The sequence below is a fragment of the Poecilia formosa genome, unplaced genomic scaffold (genome assembly GCF_000485575.1).
Source record: "Poecilia formosa unplaced genomic scaffold, Poecilia_formosa-5.1.2 Scaffold173, whole genome shotgun sequence".
NCBI classification, from domain to species: domain Eukaryota; kingdom Metazoa; phylum Chordata; class Actinopteri; order Cyprinodontiformes; family Poeciliidae; genus Poecilia; species Poecilia formosa.
In genome coordinates, this window is record NW_006800112.1 from 308,562 (window position 1) to 334,838 (window position 26,277).

Below are 26,277 nucleotides of genomic sequence, written 5' to 3' on the forward strand. Positions count from 1 at the left end.
CTTGCACCACAAAGAACTCATGTTTGTTTTAATTGTTGTTGTTTTTTCAGCAGTCCCAAACAATCAGAAGAGGTATTGGTCAGAGAAAATATGCAGTCTTTTATTGTCCGTTGTAGATTTTCAGTCTTTCTTGGATGGGTTTCATAGACAGATGTGACTTCTTGGCTGTCCTTCATGTCCAAAAATGTTCACCTCAACATATGTGCAAACGCATTTACATCTTCGGAACCCTTTTTGGATAAACTCCTTTTGAGGAATTGTATTTTTTTTTTAATAGCAAAGCTCATGAACTACGATTTATGAATCATTCAGACGGAAAACAAGGCAGGAAAAAAGTCTTATCTTGACATTAAAATCAGTGAGAGATAGGTTTATATGCAGACGATGCTGTTTTGTTCTTACGTCTCAAGGTCAGAAGCACACTCAACCAGAAGCCCGTGTCCTCTCTGAACCATCTTCTCTGCAGAGTTGTTTGTTTTGAAAAGTCGTGTGGCTTCTCTTCTCTTTATCTCTGCCAGATATCATCTGCTGAATGTCAAAGACCTAATTGTTTTTACAGAAGGCTCTGCCATTGCTGACAGCAGCCACTGCGTTGGCTCATTCTTTTAAGCTGTGTGATGCCGAGGCACTCCAGGTGCTACCACAAAGCTTTGCCAGGATCCCAACAAACAGGCCCCTGCTCAGGGAGCTTTTGGCAATGCAGTGAAAAACTCAGATCTGTTTCTTATTGTGAGGATGATGAACCCCCTCACGGTACAGTAACATTGGTCTGATGGCTGGCAGGATGGCTGATGCTGGCACGAAAGCGGGGTGCCGCATGCCAGCCTGAGTCCTCTGCCAGGCTTATCCCTCTGCGGGTCGCGGTTGCATCTGATTTTAAGGTTGAAACATCAAAGTTTGTTGCCAGGATGACCCGACTGCCCCAAAGAAACAGACGGCCACGGAAGGGTGCATGTCAGCAAACACTCGGATGGATGTAGGACCCAAGGTAGGGTGGCAAAGATCAGACATAAACAGAGATGTTGTTTTTCAATCTGGATTTGAAACACGGAGGGACACTAACAGTGACAGAATGGACCATGTCAAATGGCGGAAGAATTACAAAAAGATTGCAGATTATGTTTGGAAATCTTTAGAGAGGAAGCCTCTGTACTCTAAAGGGAGTGTGGCAGCGTGACTTAGACTTATCAAATCTATTAACAATCAAAATAAATCACAGGATTGCTTGAACTATGTTCTTCGGACAGATCTGACCAAATTAGAGATGCTGGGACATGAGGCAAAGCAAAATCCATCCACACATCCTGTTTGATTGCAGCGTCACAGAGGGAGAGAACCTGTTTTCACCATTAAGTGGGTGAGCGGGGGTTGATTGAAAGGGCTCCTTTGGTGTGATATGTCAACCTTGAAGCTTGGCAGAAAAAAAGAAAAGAAAATGAAAACACCTAATGACTGCTGTATTTGCAAGCAAAACTCGGGGCAGACTTCCCGCATTGTCCTTTAAATGTTGTAGTGCTGGGCATTTGTGTGTTAACTGTCAACATCAAGTAAATTAAGTGCGCAGTTTGCCTTTGTTAAATGAAACGGCATTGTGCACATACACATATCTTCCTTAAGATTAATTTATCTTTCACTTCGACTCTTTTAATATTCTAGCAGGCGTCTGTATTTCTGAATAATTTCATACTCTTTTTCTGTTAAATTATTATTACCCGTTCTAGAAATTAAAATGTACATTTTCCGAGTTTAAGGAATGTACTGGAACGCAGCATCCCAGCCATAAATGAGAACAAGGTCAAAAGCAGTAGCAAAACAAATTCCGGTTAAGTTTAAAAAACAAAATACAATTGTAGCTATAATTTAAATGAACGGGATTTAACTGACGAGTTTATTAACCATTGTACATATTTAAAAACCAAAACTAAACACAGACTCTTAAAACTAATTTTAGTTCCGAATGTTCCGATGTGAACTAATAGTGGGTACTTTATTTGTAAGAAGTTATATTTTCACAGCTTGAATGGATCTATTTCCGGTTACGTGCTGTTGTTTCAGTTCAATCTTGACGCGGTGGGGGGAGTCCAATGGAAGCCTTCGTCGTAAGCTGAAGAAGACAATCGAGTCTGAATTTGGGCTGATAAACTGAGAGGAATTTATTAAATGCGCTTATAAATCCACTTTTTCCGCCTCGGCCTGGACCTGCCGGCTTATTCTGGCCGTCTTGGAGCCTCTGATCCACCGGTAACTGCCTCTGTTCGGCCTTGTTTATACTGAACAGCTCGACTCAGGGAAGCAGAAGGCCCGGCGGCTCTTCTGCTGTCTGTCTGTGAGGCTAACGGCCCTGTGGGCTCATCTCTGTGTCTGATGCCGATCGGCTCTTTAACTCACCGGGTAAGTGAAGGAACCTGTGACGGGTTAAGAGTTTAAACTGATCTGCGTGGAACTCTAGAGCGGTGGAATGTCGGTTTGTAGTTATTGTTAGCCGTTAGCTTGGAACTAGCTCCGGCTAATCCGCTGAATCTATGCTAAAGCTAACAGCTAAAGTGTAGTTAACGGTTGAAGATAACTTCAGACAGTCACGGCAAAAAGAAGCTCTAGTCTTCTTTAACCCAACAGTATCACGGCATATTAAACAAACCAGGCTTTTATAATGTTCTAAAATGACTCAAATTTAACATTATAATACACAAAACACACGAGTGTGTTTAGGCTATTAATATTTATTAAACAAAGATGAAACAAACAAAAAATCCTAACCCTACATTTGCTGATTTCTGGAATATCTAGAATTTGAAGTTGCAGCTGTTGCTCAAATGCCAGTGATTAATCTATTATTACCAGAGAGAGCATCTCTGTAAAAGTAGTAGTTTTGCCAGTTTTGCTGCTCTGGATGGATACAGGTGTCTAAGACAATACCAAGACGGAAAGTATCAGCAATGACATGAGAGAAGCAATTGCTTCTCTAATTGCATTTACACTGTTTGAATCTGTTCATTGTACAAAAACGAAGATTATTTACAAGTGTTCTTCCCTAAAGCGGGGGGCCAAGGTCAGACCATTTAATGCTCAATAAAATGATAAAAACAATGGATATAGAAAGCAGAGATGTTTGTGGAGAGAAAACATGTCTGCTAGTAATTTCTCCCTTATGAGAGAGTATATGTACTAACTAAATTTGTTTAGGAAAACCTGCTTTATTATTAGAATATGCACATGTTTTGATATCAAATAGATCTGACAAGCTAGCTTCAGGTTAACTAGTTTTTTTTTTAATCAGAAATTTTTCAGATATAATTGCCATTGTAACTCTTGTAAAGTGCAAAAAAATTCAAGTTGGGTCAGTATCTGGATATCCAATATCACAGGAGCGGACGGACACAAAGTCTTCCAGCTAAACTGGCCTTTATTGAATATGGCAAATAAAAGCGTATACAAGGAGAACGCTTTGGTCACCGTCCCTCATTGTAAAACTCTGAGTGATACATTTTGAAATAAATCCGCGCGATACTACACATTCACATCTGCAGAATTGTTGGTTTAAGTCCATTGAATGGTTTCGAAACTACATTGAAAAAAAACAAACAAACAAACATTAATTTTCATTGTTTTTATTCGTAGAGAACATGAACCAGATGCAACAATGACATCCAGATTTGGGAAAACCTACAGCCGCAAGGGAGGAGAGGGCACGTCCAAGTTTGACGAGGTCCTGTCCACCAAAAGAGGCACCCTCAGTACCAAATGGGGCGACACCACCTACAAGGCAAAGGTGGGCTCCAAGCGAGCGGGAGCCCCCAGGAATGACTCGGTCCTGGAGGTCTACAAGAAGCCCCGTCCCTCGGAGGATGGCCTGGACGATCCGTTCGGCTTCGACAGTGACGAGGAGTCCAAGCCGGTGACGTCCCGGGCGGGCAGCAAGTCGTCACCCTCCAAGCCGACGTCGGCCGAGCCGCCGCAGGCAGAGCGGCCGGGCTTTTCGTTGGAGGCGGGCAGCCGGTCCAGCTTCCAGGGGGGATCGTCCCACGCCGCCGCCGCTGCCGCACTGTCGGCTGCGGAGAGCCCGTGGTTCAGTGGCGACGGGAGTCAGCCGGAGATGATGGAGGACACGGCCCGGTTCTTCAACAGCACCACTTCAAACACAGGTAAACAAACACGCAGACTGATTGTGTAGAATCATAAAAAGCCAGAGCAATCATTAAGCAACAGAAGATCGGCTTTGAAACGGGGATCGCAAATCTTCAGCTTATTGCTGTCAGTAAACAAGATGGAATCAACATTGAAACGGGATCTAACGTTGTTAAGTGACAGGTGGTCAGCGCTGATGTTGTTGATTTCAGTGTTGTGTAACTCGAGCTGAGCGCCTGCGATATTTTGTAGTACTATTGTGATAAAGATTGTGATTTAAAAAAAAAAAAAGATAACTTATTTTTTTAGGTAACTGGAAGCTCTCTTGAAGCTTTGGCTACAGACCGTAGCTACCGTCCATCCATTGCAAATTCTTGTATAAGTTTTTGCTTGATGGTTAGTTATGCTTCTTCCACCGCACTTTTTCCTTCCTGCCAACTTTCTGTAAGTGCGCTTGGATACATCTCCTCTCCCCAGGAACATCTAGCTTCTTTAGCAGTAGCCTTTTGCGGTTTACCCTTCTTGTGAAACATTGTCAATCATTGTCTACAGGACAACTGTAAAGTCAGCAGTCATTTTTTTTCTTTATGTTTTTTCTTTTTTTGGATTATGTAATCCAGAAAACGGCAAACATAACCTTTCTATGTCAGTTGATATTTTGCTAAGCACGTTTTTGGAAGCCTGCGTTAGTTTTATGCCTGGTCAGAAACAAACAAAGTATATAACTGTGTGTGTGTGTAATGGATCTTTCCTCTATCTAACGTCTGCTCCCGTTTGAAGGTTGCCGTCCGATTGCACCTTGATGCCATTTATAATGTGCAGCTTTTGGCACTGTTTTTTGCTTTCACACCCACACGAGCTGGGATCCACGCATCATGACCTCATACTCTCTCACCCCACCTCCTCCATCTGGCTTAAGAAGCAGCAGGTCTTCATATTTATTTTTTCATTTACCTGTGGAAAGAAAGAGAGGAACATGGAAGCCGCGCAGAGCGATTATGTTCTCGCAAAGCCCCCGTGTTTAATGAGTGAACGATGAAATCGCTGCGGTCATATTGAGTGTGTGATTGCGAACAGCCTGCTCATTTATGTGGCTGACACATGAATTGGTGTGGAGGAAGAGGAGGATGAAGAGCAGGAGCAGCAGAGTCTCAATTCCTCTTCAGGTTTCAGAGTGTTGGGACTCGTGTCATCTGATTGTGTGGGAGGGTCTGTCCTGCAGTCTGGGTGGGTTTCAAGTGGTAGTTGGAGTTTCTCTTTTTGTTTTGTTTTTTTGTTTGGATTAGACTTGGGGGGGGGCGAAGCAAAGCTCATGAAATGAACTGATAAATCATCGCAATCATCATTGACATCTCGACTAAACTCGGATTTCCTTCCTGCCGTTCACTGCTTGCGATCTTTGGCTATCTCAAGCGACTTGTTCAGCTGGACTTAAAAACGTGCAGTTTGTCACAAGGTAACAAAAAAAAAAAATTGTACAATGTCTCATTAAAAAAAAAAAAAAGCAGTAGACTCATGACAAAACAAAGAGGTTTGAGCTAAACAAAATTTAAATCAATTCTACCATCTTGTTTCAAGTCCCGCTGACGTACTTAAGACATGAAACGCCCATCAGTTTCATCTCGTCTTAAACTTTAGCCGACAAATCAGATGCGCTCTTGCAGCACAACAAGGACGTCAACGGTGTATGTTGTACGATCGCCTTGTGCCTGATCACTGTTAAACTGCAAAGAGCAACGATTTCATCCCTTTCCTACCATCTCACACCGAATGTTTACTCTTTGCCTGAACACACCAGGCACTCGGCTTTCACACTTCTGACAGCATCCTCTCTCACTAGTACTATGTATCAATGAGCTTCGGGAGATACTTTGATTGAAATTCAGCAAATTTTATATGTGCTGAAGTCTCTCTTTTTTTGTTGTTTTTTTGAAGGTTTTAAGGGAGTTGTCCCGGTTCATCTGCCGTTTCAGTGCTTCAAAATAAACTTTTATCAAAAACAGCTTCGGGCAAAAATTTGCGTTTTATTATTTCAGTCGTGTATCTGGCTAAACTCTAACTGATTTTATCAGCTTGATACTGAGGACCGGCTGTTTCGTTTCCTTTGCCACAGACTAAGGACACGGACATCAACCACAGTTAGGATTTTTTTTAAATAAAGCCACATTTAACACTTTGTGGTCCAATACCAACTAAATACAAAATAAATGTTTCAACTCATTTTCGTTAAAGATTGTTGACGCATAGAATTGAAAAGCATAGACTGTGCTCTATAGACCAATCAAACAATCTCTGTGCTGTGGCGGATTATGGACATGTTCTAATCCTTCATGATCAAGAATTATCATCTCACCCAATCCTAAACTGAAGGTTATTACAGACCTAGAGGGTGCAGATTAGGGCTGCAGCGATTAATCTCACGACACAATACAATATGCGATACTCTGCTCAGGATATGATATTTATCACAATATTCAGCACCCGGTTTGACACAGTTTTAAGATTTTCTGAAAGATGATTTTGGTAACATTTTGTGACTGTTCCACAGACATGGATCGAATGAATTGAACTGATGTGCGATACTGATGTAATAAATGTTTTTGTTTTACATTTGCTTTATTTAAATGTGTGTCTTTGTATTTCGTTATGCAGAAAAGAAATCCTTTTTTTTTTTTTTTACTTATTCACTTATTTTAGATAATGTTATCTATTTCATTTCATTGTTTAATTAATTTCAACTGGTTTCATCACGTCATTTCTAATGTGAAACCGGCTGTCATTTAATTCATGTGGATTTGACATAAAACTCAAAGTAGGATTCAATGTATCGATACTCTCTAAGGGAAAAAAAATCGATAATATCGTAGAATTGATGAAATTACACAGCCCTGGTACAGATCACATGTGTGATGAAATAATTGTGTACAGTATTTTAGAGAGAATGCTGCATATCAATTATATCTCAGTGCTTTCTAGAAATAGCTCCATATCAAGTTGCATCATATTTCAAATATGTTTTTTATTATATTCTGAAAATTTTCAGGAAAAGAAATCTGAACAGGCCCAATTCAGGTTAGATTTGATACATTTGGTCCAAATTCAGTCACATTCTTTCAAGTAGAAGTAGGGGTGCACTGACTGCAGTTTTCTGGCACCAATTTTTCTTTTCTGACCTTAAAAAAATTGTTAAATAAGAGACAAAGTTGCTAAGTTGGCAGAGGCGGGGTGACTATTAGTTAGACGCGACCCGGTGGGCGGGGCCTGTCTGTCAGTCCACTCTCACGGCAGAGCAAAATGTGACAGCGGCGGATTTGTTGGAAATCTGCAGAGGTAGATGAGATCGGTTTCTCATGCAAGTATCGGCCGATCTCCCAAAATTTAAGAAAATCTGCTCCGATTTATCGGCGCACCCGTAAATAGAATGCAGTCATGTAGTCATGTTCTGACCCATTTACATAGAATGCAGTGCAGTCAATTACATCCCAATTAGAAACAAGGTGGGTAGAGACGGTGGGTTCGGCTTCAGAATTTGAGAACAAAATGTCCAGGTATGTAGACCGACGGTCCCTTTATGGCGACGGCTGTTTTAACCGTATCCATTAGCGGCTCAGTCGATGTTCTGTAGCTCGGCCATTACGAGGAACAAAACTGGAGTGCCGAAGCTTTTCTGGCAGCTCTGTTCATCTTTCAACTTTTAATTTACCGCGTGTTTCATCTAAGAGCCGGATGGATCTGAGATGACCCAGTTTCAAGGTCAAACCCGGGTCTTCTGTTCAGAGCAGAGACGTTTAGGGTTCGGTGTTTTCATGTAAAATGGTTTCCTGTTTTTGTTATGTGGAGCGACTGCTGCGACTTTTTCCAGCTCAGAGTTATTATCGCGGTGGTTACAAATGCCTCTGATCTGCCAGGTTCTGATTTTTCTCAATGAGAGAGCCGGAACGCGTCCGAGCTCAAGCCTTTGATTCTAGAGTTAAATCTAGCAAACATTTAAAAGAACAAGATGTCCTGCATGATGGAGGTTGTGTAGTTCACAATTTTATATCTCTTTCTTTAATGTATTTTTTAAAAAACAATTAATTCTAAAACAGTGAGAGACTAAGATGTTTATTGCGTATGCTCCTAATGGGTGTTAATTTTTGAATAAATGTAGCAGCTTTCAGACGAGTGTCGGTTTGGCCTGGATGGTGGCTGCTGTTTGTTTTTCTGATGTGGCTGTATGACCCGTTTGCAGAGGTGCTCATAGAAACGGTGAAGTTTTAGCACCTGGGAATGCCTAAAAAGATAAGATGTGAGTTTCTGCACATCTAAGTTCCACAAGTCGACACACTTTAGAGTTCCTGTTCTTTTGCAAGAACATCCTGCTTGAGCAACACGATTCTCCTTGGTTCACAGCGTTGATTTACAAAAAAATATCATCAAGCTAGCACCTAGCGAGAGGAACTAAACAGGGCATCTGACTTATTTTATTTAAAGCATACTTTCAGGCCTTCCTTGAAAGCGGTTAGGGATTTACTTTAAAGAGAAATTTTGTGAATTTTGTGACTGATTTCTGGTTTTTGACCTGCTAATAAATTGTAGCTGATGTTTTGTTTGTTTTTTGTTTTTTTATTCATAAATTAACATGCAAGAATAGGATTCAAAACATTTCCCTCCAGACTTCCTTTATTTAGTTCTACATTTATTAAGTATTTATAACAGCAGGAGAGGTGATGTCACACTGTGTGTGAGATGGTTTTAGTGTAAAACTAGATTTTACTAATATTTTAAAACAAAACAGGGATTGTTGTCACCTTAAATTAGGTCTGGGGGATATAGCCTAAAGTCAGTGTTATAATATAATGAACAGTTAACCTCGATAACAATAAATAGATGATAGCAATAGCACACCTATGCTGAAAATAAAGAATATAAGTTGATGGATACTTTACAGCCAGTCATATTGATGGTGTGATTCCACTGGACTGGTTTCCATGATTATTTTTATTGCCACCTGCCTATACACCAACAAAAAAAAGACAAAAACAAATTTTATTTATTTAAAAAGAAAAACACAGAAAATAACAACATAGACAAAATGACGTCATTTGTCACCATAAACTTTGACGTCAGTTTTCAGTTTATCGCCCAGACTTGCCCTATTTATTGACGTATATATTTTTCCGTCTTAGGATCGTCATGGCAGAACCCGGCGTCGTCACAGAACCAGCACAGCTACTCCTGGTACCTAAATGCTTCAGACAGCGACAAAAAGCCCCTGGCCCAGACCACCACCCTGAAGACGGGCTCCCAGGCCGAATCTACGTACGACTCCTGGGACGCCATCATGGGTCTCCGCCCACCGTCGCCCCTCCAGGAACCCCGTAACCCGGCCCCCACGCTCTCCTGGGGCTCGCCGGGAATGGCGGCGGCTGGCCTTCACTCGGCGCACAGGAAGCCCCCCTCTCCTCCGCGGCCGCAGAACCCCGGCGAGGGAAACAGTCTGACCGGCGAGTCCGACCTCGCCGAGATGTCCAAGTTCTCCCAGACGTCCGCGTTGTTATCGCTCGAAAGGAACTCGAACTGTCGGACGTACAAGAGGCCCAACAAGCAGGGCTCAGGCAGAGCCGCGGACTCCAGCGGATTCGACGCCGCCGCCTTTGGCTCAGATCTCCCCAAACCCTCCGCCGACGCCAACCATACCAAAACAACGGGCGGGGGACGGGGCCGGGGGAGGACGAGGGACTACACAGTGCTGCAGCCCTCGTCCGTGTCGGCGTCCAACGTCACCAACCAGGACCGCGGCAGGGACGAGTTTATTAGTGACACGGCGCCTGCCAGCGGCACCGGCGGCTCCTCTTCAGGCAGTATGACGGAAGCGGAGGAGCTCGGGTGGCAGCGGAAAAAGACCGAAGCCCAACAGCCGAGGTAGGACACAAACACATTGACTTTTTAAAAAATAGTCACTTTTGAAAACATGACCAAGTGCTGGAGAAAGGCTCATTAAATCACATCCTGTGTGTTTTAGTGTGGAGATTTATTCATTTGGATTAAGTTGGATGAACTCAATCTGCCCTGCATGATACAAATAGTTAAATTAGTTTTTTTAAAGAATATAAACATTTTATTGGATAAAATCCAACAATATATAATTTCTCTAGAGAACATTTTTCCATTTGTAGCCAAAACAATCCTTTTAACCACATATGAGAAGCCAGGCGCTTCTCGTTTGGCTTAGCATCACTACAGAATCAAGCTAATCTGGTTTTTGTTTTGTTTTTAAAGTGATTTTATAGCAACAGGTGCAAAATAGGATAATTTTTCTTGACAGAATTTGAAACTGTAAAGCTAAAACTATCACTTGAGATAGTATTTACAAAAAAATGTTAGTTTTTTTTATCTTCAATGCAAAATGTATATATTATTTATACCATTTTGGCTTAATTTCTGCAGTGAGTACATTGTTTCAGCAAAATTGCCTCTTTTTTTTGAGTCAGTTAGCTATTAATTGATTTCTAAAAAAAAAGGTTGACGATTGTTCGCAAAGAATTTCTTTAACCGTTTCAGCCCTAGTTGCAATTTTTAGCAATAGTTTCGAAATGAAATCTCGTTCACGTTGAAAGAACAGTGGCAGACGGAATAAAAACCTCTCTCCGCTCGATACGCGACGCCGTTCTCTTGCGCAGGCCCAGTCCGACCCAGACCAAGTCCAAGAAGGAGGACCTGTTCGGCTTCGACGACACCGACTTCAACCTGGAAGAGAACAGCGCTGACAGCGGCGACGGCAGGTCCAGCTACAAAATCCAGTACTTCGGCTTCGACGACATGAGCGACAGCGACGGTGGGGACGACGCCGTCGCCGATTCCAAACCGAGGAGGAAGGTCGCGCAGGCTGCAGTATCCAAGGCGACCCCGGCGGTCACCGTCAAGGAAACGACGATCGACGACGACGACGTTCCGGATCCGTTCGAGAGGCTGGAGAACCGAGAGAGTCGGCAGATCTGGGAAAAGCCGGCGGTGAAGGAGAGCAAGAAGAACTCAGAGAGACCGGAGAGGAAGACTCAAAGAGGTAAACGCACATTCCAAAGAAAATGCATGACCCGACATTAACTTTGCACCGATCAGAGTCGGGGGCGGAGGGGGGTAACTGTAGTAAAGCTGTCAGTAATCCCAAATGGGTGAACACAAACGACACCAGAGTCTCAGTGATGTAAATACGACTGAGCATCCTGGCTGTAAGCGAGATTCAGAGTATCCACATTCTGCTCCTTTGGCTTGATGACCAGAAGTGCAGAGTGATTCACCGAGCTATAATTAACCCAACAGAAACAGAAATCACTTCTGTTTAATGTAACACAGACATTTCTGTTACAAGGCTGCAATTTTTTGCTTCCAGAAAAGAGGCAAGTGAGCTGTGTGATCGTATCTTATAGGGTACATATTCAAATCTGAGTTTCTCAGAAAAACTGTTGTTCTCTTTATTTATTTGGATGTAATTTTGGTAATTAAAAAGTATGAAAAATGGCCTCGTCGTGTGGGCAGAAATTGGGAACCAGTCCAGCTCTCAGACAGAGATCATTTTTCTTTGAATGTGTGTGTGTGTGTGTGTGTGTGTGTGTGTGTGTGTGTGTGTGTGCGCGCGTGTGTACATGTAAACATGACACAGAGCCCACATTGTGCTCCAGATCTTTTTTTTTTCCTTCCCAACAGCGATAACCTTGTTGCTGTTTGTTTTCGTCTAAACAATAACTCTAGTTTTCACCTCTAAAGTGGTGAATGACCTGCTTACAGGCTGTCTGTTAAAATCTTAAATTTATCTAATATTAAAGACTTTGGATATCTTAAATTCTTTTTTTTTTTTTAAGTAAATTGACCTTAATACATGAATTATGAGTCTTAAATTTTGTCTTGCCAGGACTATTTAATCTAATATATTTAATGTTTTGGGGTTTTTCACCAGAATTTTCTGTCAGACAAAAGTTTAAGCTGCACTGAACTTTTTCACGACGTTGTGACTCGAGGTCGTTGAGGCTACTGCTTATCTTACTGCTAACATTACCCCTGTTAGCTAGCTAGCTAGCTAGCTAGCTTTTTTGCGTCCAACATAGGTAAATGCAAATTTCTCACCAGCTAGCTGGACGAAATTGTACTTTTCTGTGGCACTATAGGTCTTAAATTCAAATCATAATGGACTTAAGAACGTCTTTAAAAAGTGTTAAATTTGAGTTGGTGAAACCTGGAGAAAAACCCCCGATTTAAGCAAGAGATAAAACCAAATATTTTCAGGGAAATCTGTTGGAAACATCGGACACTTTCACTCTCGATAAGACTGATGTGTTGGTCTCGTTATAACCCTACCAGTTCAGGTGGAACTTGGAATTGGAGGGGATAATCGGGAATGTGTTTTTTTTTTCCCCCGTTTTCCAGATACTCTGGACTTCTCTGAGGACGGCCTCCGAGTGCTGGCCAGCGGCCCCAGAAGGGCGGCTCAAAGCAAAGTGACCGAGAAGAATCCCGACACGTTCCGGAGGATCTTCAGCGCACATAAGAAGGTCAGACACAACGTCACTAAGGCACATAAGGGTCTGACGCGCCTCACGAGTGTCAACCGTGACGCTGTTTAAACTACAACACAAAGTCATTTACAGTCTTTGCAGACTAAGTGGATCCAAGGATGAGAAGTAGTGGCAGAAATGTCATGTTTTATCGTCTAAATGCTGCTGAAGGAGATGATAAAACTACCGTGTTCAGCAGAACTCGTCTTTGAAGGTTCCTAAATAGCTTTCAAATAAAAATATATTGAATACTATACCTGATAGCTGGCTCCGTGCTATGAAGCTTACCAGTTTAAATTCGCTGCACCGTTTCTGATGAAGACAAGTGGTCAAACATCGTCCCAGAACTACAGCTCAATGAGGGCTCTGAAAACTGTGTGGTGTCTTGGCAAGTAGGAAAAATGTAATCAAAAATCAGTGGGGCGGCGTATGTATAATTTTGACCATGTGTGGATTAGGCTAATCCAAACTTGCGCATTTGATTCTTATTTTGAAAGAGATATTGAGGTTGTTTTATTATCGCCACAGCCTGCAAAATGCATTAAATGTTCCCAAATTAACTCTGGTTTTTGTCGTAGTGTTTTTTTTCCCACGAACATGTCCATTCGTTTTGAATTTAGGTTTTGGAAATGTTAATCGTATCCAAAACTCAGCCGCCTGCTCGTGTTTTGATCTCTTGATTGATCTGGTCTTTTCATCTAATTAGGGCCCGTTATAGCTGCGAGTGTTGCTGCGGAGTTAAAGAGGTGTGGATGGATGTACCTGTGGGGACGAGGGTTTCTCCGCCTCCACCTGCTCTGACTCACTCCTCGGTGTGTTGGTTTGTGGCGGTCTGTGTCGTCAAAGCTGAGGAGTGGCAGTCGATCAGCCCTTTTTCTTTTTTTTAGGCTCCCGAGCTGGCCCGTCTTTGCTGTGTCAGCGTGCTAATGGCCTGTCGCCGCGCGCCTCATGGTGCCGGCCTCAGATCAGAGTTATCGATCGGCCTCTTTTAGAGCTGACGCAGATCAGCGGCACTCAAGCAGAGCGGAGAGTCTGTGTACTTTGTGTTAGATGGAGGAGGCAGGCTCCTGAAGAGGAGGGCTGTGGGGTGTAGCCTCTTTATACATCTGCTCTTGAAGCTTTTATCAAATAAACAGCCTGAACCGGAGCGATAATTATGTTCGGTCTTGTTGTACGGCAGGAGTGTTTTTAAGAAGTCTCTGACCCTCGTCCTTTAGGTAATCTGTCAGGTTTGTCTTAATGAGCTCCACAGACCTCATTGGGTTCTTTTCAGTTCACAGCTATTTCAGCTTTGGCGCGTCCTTAAAAAGTCTGAAATTCATGCATCTAAAAGTAAGGCCTTAAAATGTCTTAAATCAACTTAAGTTGGCCTTAAATACGTTAATCGCAGGTATTAAATTTCGCCATGGCAAGACAATTTAATCTTTATTTTTTTATCACAGGACTTTTCCTGAGCTGTTCTCAGACATCTTCATTCCATTCTGTGACTTCAGGCTGTTAAGGCTACCGCTAACTAGCTCCTAATGTACCCTTGCTTGCTAGCTAGCTAGGTTTTCTGCGTCTGTCGTGGGTAACTTCAGATTTATGGTCGGTTTGCTTTACCATGTTAGTCTTCACCACTGACCCACATCTGTTGCCAAACCTGTAAGCTACTGGGTGCATTAAAATTTTCAACTTAAATAAGATTCTTACTTGCATTAATTCTTAAGTTAGATTCGATTTACTTAAGAATCTTACTTACCGCAAATCTTACCAGGCTGTTTGGGGTCTGGTCAGCGGTGGTTTTGGCCTTGGCTCCGTTTCTTTCCTATCATGAACACCGACCTTAACTTAAGGCAAAAATGAAGGTCAGTGGGAAAATGTTTCCATAGTGACGCAGGGATTCGTCAGTATTTGGGCCTAACAGGTGAATTGGAAGGATTTCTTTTCTTTTTTTTCTTTTTTTTCTTTTTTTTTTGACGGTGTGAGCTGGAGAGCGTTTGACGCTTCCCTGCAGGACGGTGACCGGGGGGAGAGAGGAGTTTGCCCACCTTCCTGCCTCGCTTTTTTTTTTTATCTGCACCATGCTGCTCAGCAGCAGGTGGGTGGGATGGGCGGGGGGCTCCTTGTGTCATTCAGATTACTGTAGCAGGCTTTAATTTGCTGTGTTGACGTTCCAGCTCTGCGCGGCTCATCCCCGAACTCCCCTTTTGTCTCTTGCTTATTAACCCTGCAGAGAAACTTTTTCCTGCCAACTCGGCCCGCTCTCTTTTCTTCCCTCTGTCTGTCTTTTGTTTTTCGTCCTGAATGCCCTGGCAGCCACCAACCGCAGGTTTGGCACTGAGGATGGTGTGTGTGTGTCCGTGCGCGCGCGTGTGTGTGTGTGTGTTTGTTTTTAAGTGCGTCTTGCTGTTTGATCATCGCTGGCTGACTCTCACCAACTTCTTCTGCATCTGTTTGCTCCTCGGTTCACTTGCTCATCCACTCTGTTCTCTGCTCTCGACTTCTCTCCATCCGTCTGATTGAGTCCAGCTTGTCAACATTTTTGCTCTTCGGCAAATTTTGTGCACGATGTGCCAAAAAGAAATAGAACCCTGTAAAACCACTGGCTTCAGGTTATTTTATCTGGAGCTTATGCAGTGTATCAGTAAAAAGTAGTGCATGATTGGGAAGTGAAAGGAAAATGTCTTGCGTCTCTACCCTGAAACTTTTCTCTTGTTGTCTTTGGTTGGATGGAGAACGTCTGTGAACGCTAGTTTGCAGTTCCTTCTGCAGATTTTCAGTTGGCATTAGGTCTGGACTTTGATTAGGCCAGTCTAACTCCTATAGATATGCTTTAATCTATTCCATTACAGCTCCAGCTGAATGCTTAGGGGCGGTTGACCTCTCTTCAGAGTTGCTTTAGGCCTGTTTGCCTGCTTCACTGAACAAAGGGGCCAACTAAAAATGTGTCAGTGGTGTATTTTTGTGTTCATTTTGTCATTAAATATGTGCTGTTTTGTATGGTCCGTCACCTAAATTCCCAATGAACGCTTTTTGCAAAGACCTGCTGAGGTAACCAGCAGAGTTCAAATGCACCACTCGACGCTCGCGATGGAATGAAACATTTAACAGCGAATTAAATCGGGGCCTTAGTTTTATGTTTCATAAAGTTTTACAACAAGCAGTTACAGTAAGAGCTTCCCTTAATCAGATACCCACACAAAGGCCTTGTGTGACTTTTAAAAAACAAAAAAATCATCCTAATAAAATGTAAACAAATAATTTAGTTAGATTAGTCCCATTAGGAGCCCAACGTTTTCCCCTCTTGTCCTGTTGGCTCAGCGTCCTTGTATCTGTGTATATCTGCTGGCTGTGTGGGGAAGAAAAAAAAAAGAGGAAAATGAGGTAACTGAAGGGAAAAACAAAAACTGCTGATTAAGTGTTTCTGTCTGCATCAGATTGTGTGTCAGCTTGAAGTTTTGCCTCAAACTGCAGGTGGGCCGGCGGCTCCACCGTGTTCTCAGCTGCCTTTCTTCGCCGACGTTCAACCCGTTTCCTGTTTTTGCGCTGCGTTTCAGTCTCCCACCAAAGCCGTGTACAACGCCAGACACTGGACCGTGGAGAGCGAGGAGGAACCGCCGCCGCCTTTCTTCTCCTCCCGATCGCACGCGACTTCAGTAAGAACGCAAGAGACGGCGCCGACGCGGCGTCTGACCGGACGTTTAGGTTTTTGCGGCTGCACTGCGGAAACTCACGGAAACTTTCCCCCGTTCCCTCACACAGGCGTCTGTCCCGACCGGGAGCTCCAGCAAGGAGCCGGCCGACTCCCAGAAGGACGACGGGGTCTTCAAGGCGCCGCCTCCTCCTCCGAAGGTTACGAAGTGCGTCACCGTTCCCACAGATCCGTACCAGGACACGGTCACGGCACTCAAGTGTCATAAAGAACACAAAGAGGTACGCTTCCGTTTGTTTCCCTGAATCGCACTCAGAAACTCCTGACTAAAAACCAGGAAACGCTTCCGACTTCTCTTCCCCGCCGTCTCGCGTCTGCAGCTCTACACGGTGGTCCAGCATGTGAAGCACTTCAACGACGTGGTGGAGTTTGGGGAAAACCAGGAGTTCACGGACGACTTCGAGTACCTCGCCACCGGCCTGAAGAGCGGCCAGCCGCTCAACACTCGGTGCCTTAGGTACGAAAACGAACACCTGATTCTAACGGTTGTAAAAGGAGCTTAATAGATTTTTAATTTTTATTCTTACAGAATTTCAGCCCTAAGTTGGAGTGTTTACATGTGTCGTGGCCATCGTTGTTGTTTGGTTTCTTCAGCGAGATCAGTAATCGATTAGTCGATGATTATGCCAATGATCAGTCAGCCATGATTAATTCGGTTAATCGTTTCAGCCCTACTTTAGAGTGTTTTGCACGCGTCACTGAAGGGTGTCGTGAACATCACAGTTGTTTGGTTTTCTCCAGTGTGATCAGCCTGGCGACCCGCTGCGCCATGCCGAGCTTCAGGATGCACCTCCGGGCCAGAGGGAAGGTGGCCCAGGTCTTCAAAACGCTGAACGACGCCCCGCAGCTCCCGGTAGGGATCGCACTCGGAAGAGCGACGCGGCTTTTCGGAACTGAGTCGAGTGCTTTGACCCAGATTGTGTTAATCTGCTGGTTATCACGCTCTCTCTCCTCTCCCCTCCCCAACCTTCAGAACCTGGCTCTGTGCACAGCAGCTCTGATGTACATCCTGAGCCGTGACCGGCTGAACATGGACCTGGACCGGTCCTGTTTGGACCTGATGATCCGGCTCCTCGAGCTGGACCAAGACCACGGAGCGGCGGCGGAGCCGGACTCCAGCGTCCAGTTTAGTGCCAAAGAGCTGGCCAAGATAAAGGAGAAGATCAGGAAGCTGTGCGACACCGTGCACAACAAGCACCTGGACCTGCAGAACATCACGGTGCCGTGACGATCCGAGTCTTTCATTTCCAATTTTTAAGCTTTTTTTTTTCTTTGAAAAGAAGCTGCTCCTAAAACAGCTCCTTCACACCACCCATAGATTTCAGGCTGTTTTTAGCAGCTCGATCGGAGCTGAACTAAAACGCTGCTTATCCTCTCCCCCTCGCCCCCACCCCTCCTCTTACAGACGGGTCATTTAGCCATGGAGACGCTGCTGTCTCTGACCTCGAAGCGAGCGGGAGACTGGTTCAAAGAGGAGCTGCGGCTGCTGGGAGGACTGGATCACATCGTGGATAAAGGTGTTTGTCTCAAAGGGACAGAAAACGCTCGCGCCGTCTCCCGAGTGTTGAATGTGACCGTGGCTGTCCCCCCCCCGATCTCCACAGTGAAGGAGTGCGTCGACAACCTGGACCAGGAGGACCAGGAGGAGAAGCTGGTTTCGTCGCTGTGGGGAGCGGAGAGGTGTCTGCGGGTGCTGGAGAGCGTAAGTGTTTTCAGGGGGGGAGGAAACTGAAGCCGTACTACAAAAAAAAAAAAAGTTTATCCAAGTACATTTGAAATGAGACAAAACTAACTTCAAAGTAACTTTCCAGATATATATATAACTTGTTTTAAGTCAATAATATTAATAATAATAAAAAAAAAACCTACTAGTTCCACTGGCAGATTATTTCAAGTATAGCAGGCTAGTGGAACTGGTACTTTTTTTTTTTTTTTTTTTAAATCAATATTCTGGAATAATTAGCCTAAAAGAAGCTATATCTTGCTGAAAAGTTACTTTTAAGTTAGTTTTGTGTTATTTCAAGTGTATTAAGAAATTTGTACTGGAAAGTAGACTGGGTTAGCTTGAAAGTGTTGAAAGGTCCTGCTTTAAGAACTTTTCCCTCTTTGTGATCTCTGAAAGTGTCAGCATAGGATTCACACACAAGAAAATCAAAGAAAAGCTCTGAATGAAACGGAAGTAAGTGACCGTTTGGGTTCATGCAGGTGTCCGTCCACAACCCAGAGAACCAGGGCTACTTGATCGCCTACAAGGACTCGTCGCTCATCGTCTCCTCCGCAAAGTGAGTAATCTTGCTTTAGGTTCCGACTGCGGATCCTAAATGTATGCGGCGTTGCCGGGTCAAGCCGCATATATTTCATCTACTGAAACTTCTTCCTCGTTGTGTGACGATCAGACCAACGCCACGTAAATCCAGACGTATCGATTTCCCCCGTCAGAAGCTCGAAGCGCGCGTCGCCTCCCCAGCCAACCCCCGTCTTTGTGTTCCGTGTGCGTCACTCGCTATTCAGTGGATCGTTATCGGGGTTTTGTCACTCCATTTCCTTGTCGTGACCTCCTGTCACTCTCAGCGGCGACCTTTTTACCTCTGACCTCAGCTGGAGGAGAGGATGACGTCACTCTTTCGCTTGTTTCTTCAGCGGCGGGGGTTTTGTTCTCAGGTGTTGCAGCCTGAAGGCAGTTTTCTAACCTTCCTGTGCTTCAGTTTGGTCTCATAAAAGATTTCAGACATCAGTCCTCTTAAATAATCAGCTGTAATGCTGACTAACGGGGGGAAGGGGGTGGGAATTCAACGAGAACACTGAAACAAATGAAAAAAGAATCAAAAGTTATCTACCAGAAATAATGTAGAGCTTAATATTTTTATGAACAATCCATAAGTGTAATGCTCTTGATCTAATTAGCTTTCTGTTTTTTTCTTCTTACTGAGAATTACTTGACTTTTTTTTAAAATTAGGAATTAGTTTTATGTAAGCACCAGAACAGCTAAAGAAAATATGAAGGCATTTACAACAGAGTGAATTAACAAAGCTGCAAAGGGACAATAAAAAAACGGAGGTCATTTATTTAGTCATACATCACCAACCAGCTGTTGTTTCTGCAGCTAACACCACCACAAGGTGGCAGTAATGCACAAAGTTGTTGAGTTCGATAAACCTTCCAAAAGAGACAAACTCCACCGTCCCAGTTTCATTTGGATGAATTACAGAACCCAGTCACGAGCGTGTTAAAGAGAAACTCTACTGATGACTGAGACGTTGTGAGAACCGCCATTATCTGAAGGAAGACGAAGAATCAGTTGACCAGCTGATTCTCCTCCCGGCTCCTCCTGCTTTCCTGCCCTTTGGGTGACCGGGCAAAGAGCGACAAAGAGCCGCTGTTTGGGAGTGCGACGCAGGCTTCGGTCTGAGCCCTCAGCTGTCCGCTGGTTAACTCGATTAACCCCGAAATCCACGGGGTGAGGCCCCCAGAATGACCGAGCTCTGCTACCGAAACAGCCAGACGGCACGGGCTCTCCGTTCTCTTCATCCGTCTCGCTCGTTTTTTTTTTCTCTTCAGTCTCTCTCACTCCCTCGCTCTTTATTTCCTTCCTTTGTTCCAGTTTCCTGCTTTCCTTCTCTCTGAGTTGTCTCCCGTCTGCTTCCCTCAATCGCCGATCACTCTGCAGAAGCTCCTCCGTCTGCATCCGACGGCTTCAGCTGTCTGCAGGCCTAATCTGATAAACCCCAAACGGGAACGCAGCAGGTCCTTCTGCCATTTGATGAGCCTCATTTTGTCTGGCCACGAACTTCATTAGAGATGGTTCTCTGAAAGGGAAAGAAGCATCGTCTGTGACAATGTTTCTTTCTGTGGAAGACGCTTCTTTGCCCAGATGAGACCAAAATTAAGTTTTCATAACCTGTACCTAACACACATGTTATGTATCAGTCTGAACACCCATGTTAAAACATGGTGGTGGCTGCATCATGCTTTCTGCAGAACACTGAAACATTGAAAGTCAATTAAAAGTGCCAACTTTCCATTATTTTGTAAATAATGACACTTCCATGCACAGTTGGCACTTTTAATGCAACTTTTAGAGCAACTTTGCATCAAAAGTGTCATTATTTACCAAATGACGCTTCACAACAACAGTTGTAAACATTCGTAATGACTCCTTCATGTTCGTGACAGGTGTCATGTTGGTCTTATGCACACCCCGTCAAATAAAGTGTTACCAGATTTGTTCCTCGCCTTAACCAACTAGCAAAGGGGCTTAAAATAGCTAACAGCAACATTAGCATTTTTGTTATCAATATGACATACTGGCATAGCTAACATTATCTGCAGGCAGCAGAATTACAGAATTTCTTCCAAACAGAGTTGTTTGGAAGAAAACAGCAAAGCTTTTTTGCCTTTTGGCTCTGACTTGTTGCCGAACACGACAAAGACCACTCCCATGATTGCGCAGTGCAAGCAAATACTATTAGCTCGTCTCAGAAAAGGGCTAACGTTACCGTTTAGCGTCACACGTGCTCTTATCTTGCTAAGGATTCAGCCGGGTTACACCGGTTGGCCTGAAAAGAAGGAAACACAGAAAGCGTCAGTTGGTCAGATTAGTGGAAAAGTTGCGACAACTGGCGAAAATTGCAAGTCGGCGCAAAATAAATCGCGACTTCCGTGGAGGGATTGCGAAGTATCCCGGAGTGAAATACGACGCCATCTGTCTGACAGCCGAAACTTGAGCCAAACTGGGTCGTCAACGGCCAACGATCCCAATCGCATTTACAAAAGACTGGCTTAAAAAACCAAGATTCAAAACCTTCATTTAAGCGAGGATGAGCTTCCTCCGCATCGTGACTGTAGACTCCCCCTTCATTCCCCTCTGTGAGCTCCGAAGTTAATTTCATCCAGATGTTCCTTTTATGTTGTTCCTTCTGTCTTTCTTTGCGTCCAGACTCTGGTTTCTGCTCTGTTCATTCACCACTGACATTTGATCTAATTTGGTTATTTACATCGTGCTGCTGACCCACTTCACCCTCCCAGCTGCCGCGGTCGGACTTTGCGCGCGCGCACACACACACACACACGAACAGCGGTTTCCCTGAATGCGGCTCTGTTTTATTACGTTGTTGAAGAGTTAAAGTCCTGTTCAGAATCTGGACGTGAACCAAGTTCGTCACCTGACAGGCTAGAACTTTCAACTGTTTTCAACGTTATTTATTGTTGAAAACTCATGTTTTCAGACACCTAATGAAAAAGACAGACATTTATTTTTTTTTTACTTACTGTGTGCAGTTAAATCAGACAAAACTTCTAAAAACTGCTGAAAACGGCTAAACTTGGCAAGGAAATATTTAATTTGAGCTCTGATGTCATTTACCTTAACACGATTTGTTTGTATTGTGAATATTTATTATTCCTAAAAGGTATAAGGACTTATTGATCCGTGCAATTGATGTAAAGGTTGGGCTTATGTTTTATACTTTAAACAACGTCATTTAAGTTGGGGGATTTTTGTGGAATTGGTTTTTTTTTTGATCTCATACCACCAGTTCCCGTGGCGATAATATTTTGCGATTAAGTGTTGAACCTTCTGTCTCAGGGCTCTGAGGAGGTGCGAGCAGATGATCCAGCGGTACAGCAGGGAGGTGAAGTCGGACGGCGGCACGGTGGGGAAAGCAGTGGAGAACTGCATGAGGGCCATCATCGGAGTCCTGCTCAACCTGACGCACGACAACGGTGAGGCTCCGAAAACGCTCAGCGAAGATGTTTGAACCGCAAAATAAGCAGTTAGAGACCAGTGCTCTCATGTTTTTGTTTTATTGTGTGTGTATATGTGTGTGTGTGTGTGTGTGTGTGTGTGTGTTTACACAGAGTGGGGCAGCACAAAAACGGGCGAGCAGGAAGATTTGATAGCGACCGCTCTCAACTGCGTTCTCAAAGTCCCTCAGTATCTTCCTCAGGAGCAGAGATTTGATGTCAGAGTGCTGGTGCGCATCACACGATACCCCGAGCCGACAGGAAAAACCCCCGAGAAACAAAAAGCCCGGCTGAACATGATCTGAAGTGTAATGATCGACCTTTTCCGTTTCCGATGCGTTTCAGGGTCTGGGGCTGCTGATCAACCTGGTGGAGTACAGTGCCAGGAATAGATACTTCCTGATGGAGATGGAGATGGAGGGGCGCCAGGGGCCGTGCGACTCCACCGTCCTGCTCGGCGAGCAGCATCAGGACCTGGGCGTTGGTGGCAACGGCGGCGGGCCTCTGAGCGCCATCGCAGCTCTCGTACAGGTAGGGCTGGGCAATCCGGGCTCAGGATTTTTATCGCGATATTTCATGATGCTATTGTGATAACGATAAAAACCATGATAAACTATTGATTACAACTTTTCTTTTTTTTTTTGGTAACTTAACTGTGTGACTGCATGGCGCAGCATTTGTAGCGCCACAAACGCACATCTTGACAAACGTCACCATTTGACTCGGGCGTCATCAGGACGCCACTTACTTTTGTTTTATTTCGAGTGTGTTTTTAATTATATTTTTGAATTTGCTGATATTTATTGATGCTCACGTGACAGAAAGCACAGAAAGTGGTGGAAATATTTCTGATAATACTGTCAGGTTTTTTTTGTTTTTTTTTTTTAGGTCTTTAATTGGAATTTATTGAGACGTGGATAAATCAGGATTCTTATTGTGATAAGACATTTTCACGATAAATGATACGATAAAGTTAGATTTAATGTTGGGGACAGCCAAATTTTGCTCTGAACTGGTCATTTTCAAATTATCCTGGGCTTAATGTAACCCAGCATCAGAATAATAATAATAATAATAATAATAATAAAAACAACCTTTTAATATGATTAAACTTGTTTCCCCCTCAGCTGTTCCTGCAGCGCGAGCGAGCCGCCGTGCTGGCCGAGGCGCAGACCGATGACCTCATCAAAGAGGCTCCGAAGCCGGCGCTCGACCAGAGCGGCGAGTGGCAGGAGACTGGAGGCGAGATCCAGTGGGTTGCCAACGACAACGCCTCAGACAAGCAGGAGGAGGCCAAGAAGAAGAATAACGACGAGGAGGACGAGCAGTTGGACCTAAACAAAGGTAGAGTGGCGCTCCGGTTTACTCTCTGGCCAGAACTCGGTCGAATTGTGGGAATAAAACGTCCCGATTTGTTCCCCGTAGCTCTGCAGCACGCAGGGAAGCACATGGAGGACAGCATCGTAGCCTCGTACACAGCACTGCTGCTGGGCTGCCTGTGTCAGGGGAGCCCGGTGAGTCTCACTGCGTTGCCCCACACATCCCCGCTTACAGAGAGGTATAGTTTCTATGATTAATTACCACTGTCTGGTGTTTGTTTCCACCAGATGAATGTGACTACTGTGAGAGAAAACCTGCCAAAAGGAGATTTCTCCATCATGACAGAAATGCTGAAGAAGTTCCTCAACTTCATGAACCTCACAGTGAGTCGCAGCCTTTGGAACATTTCTGTACCTGAGGATGAATAGCACACTTTTTTTTTTTTTTTGACAGCAGCTCTAAGGAGTTGAGATTACAAGCTCATTTTAGCAGTGCCTGTTAGCAACTAGCGTGGTAAGCAGTACAGCAATCGTCATGCAAGTATTTTTAACAGCTGATGATTTCTAAAAATCCCACCACCATTTCCAAATCAATGAGCGACATGTTGAAAGCTCAAAACGATGACTCCTTAACTGTGCCGTACGCGTTCAGCCTTCATGTTATCTGCCTTAAGTGTGGCTCTCTCTCGCTCTCCCGCAGCCTGGAAGAACCTCAGACGCGTCTCAACATGTTGTAAACAAACAGCCGTGAATAGCTTCTCACATCTGGCTCCGTTATTAAACACATCACTGATAACAAAAAAAGGTTTTCCTAGATTTCTAGGTTGAAACGATGCAAGGCGCAGTACAACTGTAATGATTCTGATACGAGTTGAAATTTATTGTGGATTTTCTTTAGCTTTTAGCTAAGAAGAGATTAAAACAATTTATGAATTAGGTCAGCGCTGACGATTTTTTTCGAAGGTTTTTTGTTTTTTCCCTATAATCGCTGAAACTCTGATCTCTCTGTCTGCAGTGCGACGTCGGCACCGCAGGACAGAAGTCCATCTCCCGGATTATTGACTACCTGGAGCATTGCTAGAGAAGCCTGACACACACACCCATACAAACTCTATGCCTCACACACCAACACATACACTGTCCTCTGCCACTGAGAGACGCCTCCTCCAGTCAAAGGCAGCCCCTTTCACACCCCCGTGGATCGTTGTTCGTTGTCATTTGGTTCCTCCACCCGTTCTGAAGTGTCACCCTAAAGCAGTGTTTGGCTTTTATTTGTTTTTAATTTAAAGTTCCTCGGGATGTTGATTATTTCCAATCCTGACTTTTCCTCTTTGCTTTTCTGAATTTCTTTTTGAAAATTCCTCATTCACCTCCCTCCGATTGCAAACGTTTTTTGTTTTTTTTGTTTTGTTTTTTTTCTGTGCCGACTCCCTCCTGTCCTCGAAGCTTCAAAACATCGCAAGATGATTTAAAAGGAAAAAAAAACAAAAACCCCAGAGAAGTCCAAATTGATCTCTTTGCTTTGAAAGTGACATCCTCTCTACTCCTCTCATCTTGCGCTTCTCTTCCTTTTTCACCTCTTGACTCTGTGGAAAAGACGCTCAGGAATCAAAGCTATTGATCTTTTGTGGGTCAGAAGCACAGAAACTAGTCTGGACCACCTGGAAGTGTCACTGTGGGCCATATTTTTTTCCGTTTTATTTTATTTTTTCTTCTTTTGTTTGCATTGTCAAAATTCAAATTTTCTGATCATTTTCTAGATGTAACACCCGTTTTATCCCTAACAAACGGCTGTAGATGGACGCAGACACGAAGGAAGCTAAACAGAGATCAAACACGGCTGAGAGAGGAGGAGAGAGGAACTGAAAGTGACACCAAGATAGTCTGAGGGTCCCTGAAAGCTTCAGGTGGACAATTCTTTTTAGTTTCCTTTTGGGTTTCTCAGACTTCAAATGGTGTGTTTTCTGACGCACTGGAACCCAGAAGCCGATTGGCTCGCTCGACTCTGAGGATTATCAGGTTGGGGATAAATCTAATCCTAAAACAAAACAAAACAAAAAAAAGTTCTTAGGATTAAAACTATTACTGAGGCAAGGATTGTTTTTGGCATTTCATAGAAAAAAAAAAACCCAAAAAACGCATCAATCAATAAACATTTCACAGGAACCAACACCTTTGAGTCTTGTGTAAAACCCAACGGTGTTGGTAATTCATAGTTTTACTCCTTTTAACTCTGCAGCCTGTGCTCTCACCTCAGATACGTGTTCTACGTTTTTCCAGTTTAGCTTTCCACTGGATCCAATGTTGTCATTTAGATACCAAATTCAGGTTCTTCAAAGGTTTCTTGATTTGTTCGAGGCTCGTGTCATCACACACACACACACACACACACACACACACACTTAATTAAATCTTCACACTCCTTTAAACAGAAGTTTACAGAGCTTTATTCCCGGACGTCTGCAGAATGAATGGAAGAGCTTTCTGTACATAGTCCCTGTACATAGATTGATTTCCTCGTGTAGGAGGAAAGTTATTTGGAGGGTTGGGGGGCTAAAATGGGTGGGTCTGGGGTTATTAAGGGTGGGGTTGTGGGAAAATTGAGGGGGGGGGGTAAATTTAATTTTAGATGCTAGACTTTTCTGAATCGGACTCTATTTTTCATTTTCTAAAGCTGTTTTTTTTTTTTTTCCCCCTTGTGTTTGTTTGTTTTGGACGGATGGACCGAGAGCTTCTGCAGGAAAACTTGATCTTTGTACCAATTTGCAGACTTGTGTCTTTGGTTACATGTATATAATTTTAAAATAATAAAAATTGCTACTTTCAGTAACTGCCTGACTGCTTTTTCCCCCCCTCAATGTCCTG

The 26,277-nt window shown here is 43.8% G+C and overlaps 1 protein-coding gene across 1 annotated transcript; it reads left to right on the top strand.

The window, feature by feature from the left end:
* The first annotated feature begins 2,052 nt into the window (after window positions 1–2,052).
* On the top strand, window positions 2,053–26,242 carry LOC103147059 (wings apart-like protein homolog). The gene is made up of 20 exons (XM_007565212.2): window positions 2,053–2,391; window positions 3,619–4,142; window positions 9,294–10,029; window positions 10,788–11,170; window positions 12,529–12,653; window positions 16,196–16,294; window positions 16,401–16,571; window positions 16,671–16,807; window positions 17,092–17,203; window positions 17,324–17,569; window positions 17,756–17,867; window positions 17,955–18,052; window positions 18,556–18,632; window positions 21,936–22,072; window positions 22,208–22,323; window positions 22,439–22,624; window positions 23,221–23,437; window positions 23,519–23,607; window positions 23,701–23,796; window positions 24,428–26,242. Exons 2-20 carry the CDS (start codon window positions 3,641–3,643, stop codon window positions 24,491–24,493), a joined length of 3,705 nt encoding a protein of 1,234 aa, XP_007565274.1. The 5' UTR covers window positions 2,053–2,391; window positions 3,619–3,640; the 3' UTR covers window positions 24,494–26,242.
* The last annotated feature ends 35 nt before the right edge of the window (window positions 26,243–26,277 follow it).

Bases quoted from the DNA above. Each gene is read 5' to 3' on its own strand.
- LOC103147059 (XM_007565212.2), top strand. From the start codon at position 3,641: ATGACATCCAGATTTGGGAAAACCTACAGCCGCAAGGGAGGAGAGGGC. The intron at 4,143-9,293 runs GTAAACAAACAC...TTTCCGTCTTAG, and splicing joins CAGCACCACTTCAAACACAG to GATCGTCATGGCAGAACCCG. The intron at 22,073-22,207 runs GTGAGGCTCCGA...GTGTTTACACAG, and splicing joins CAACCTGACGCACGACAACG to AGTGGGGCAGCACAAAAACG.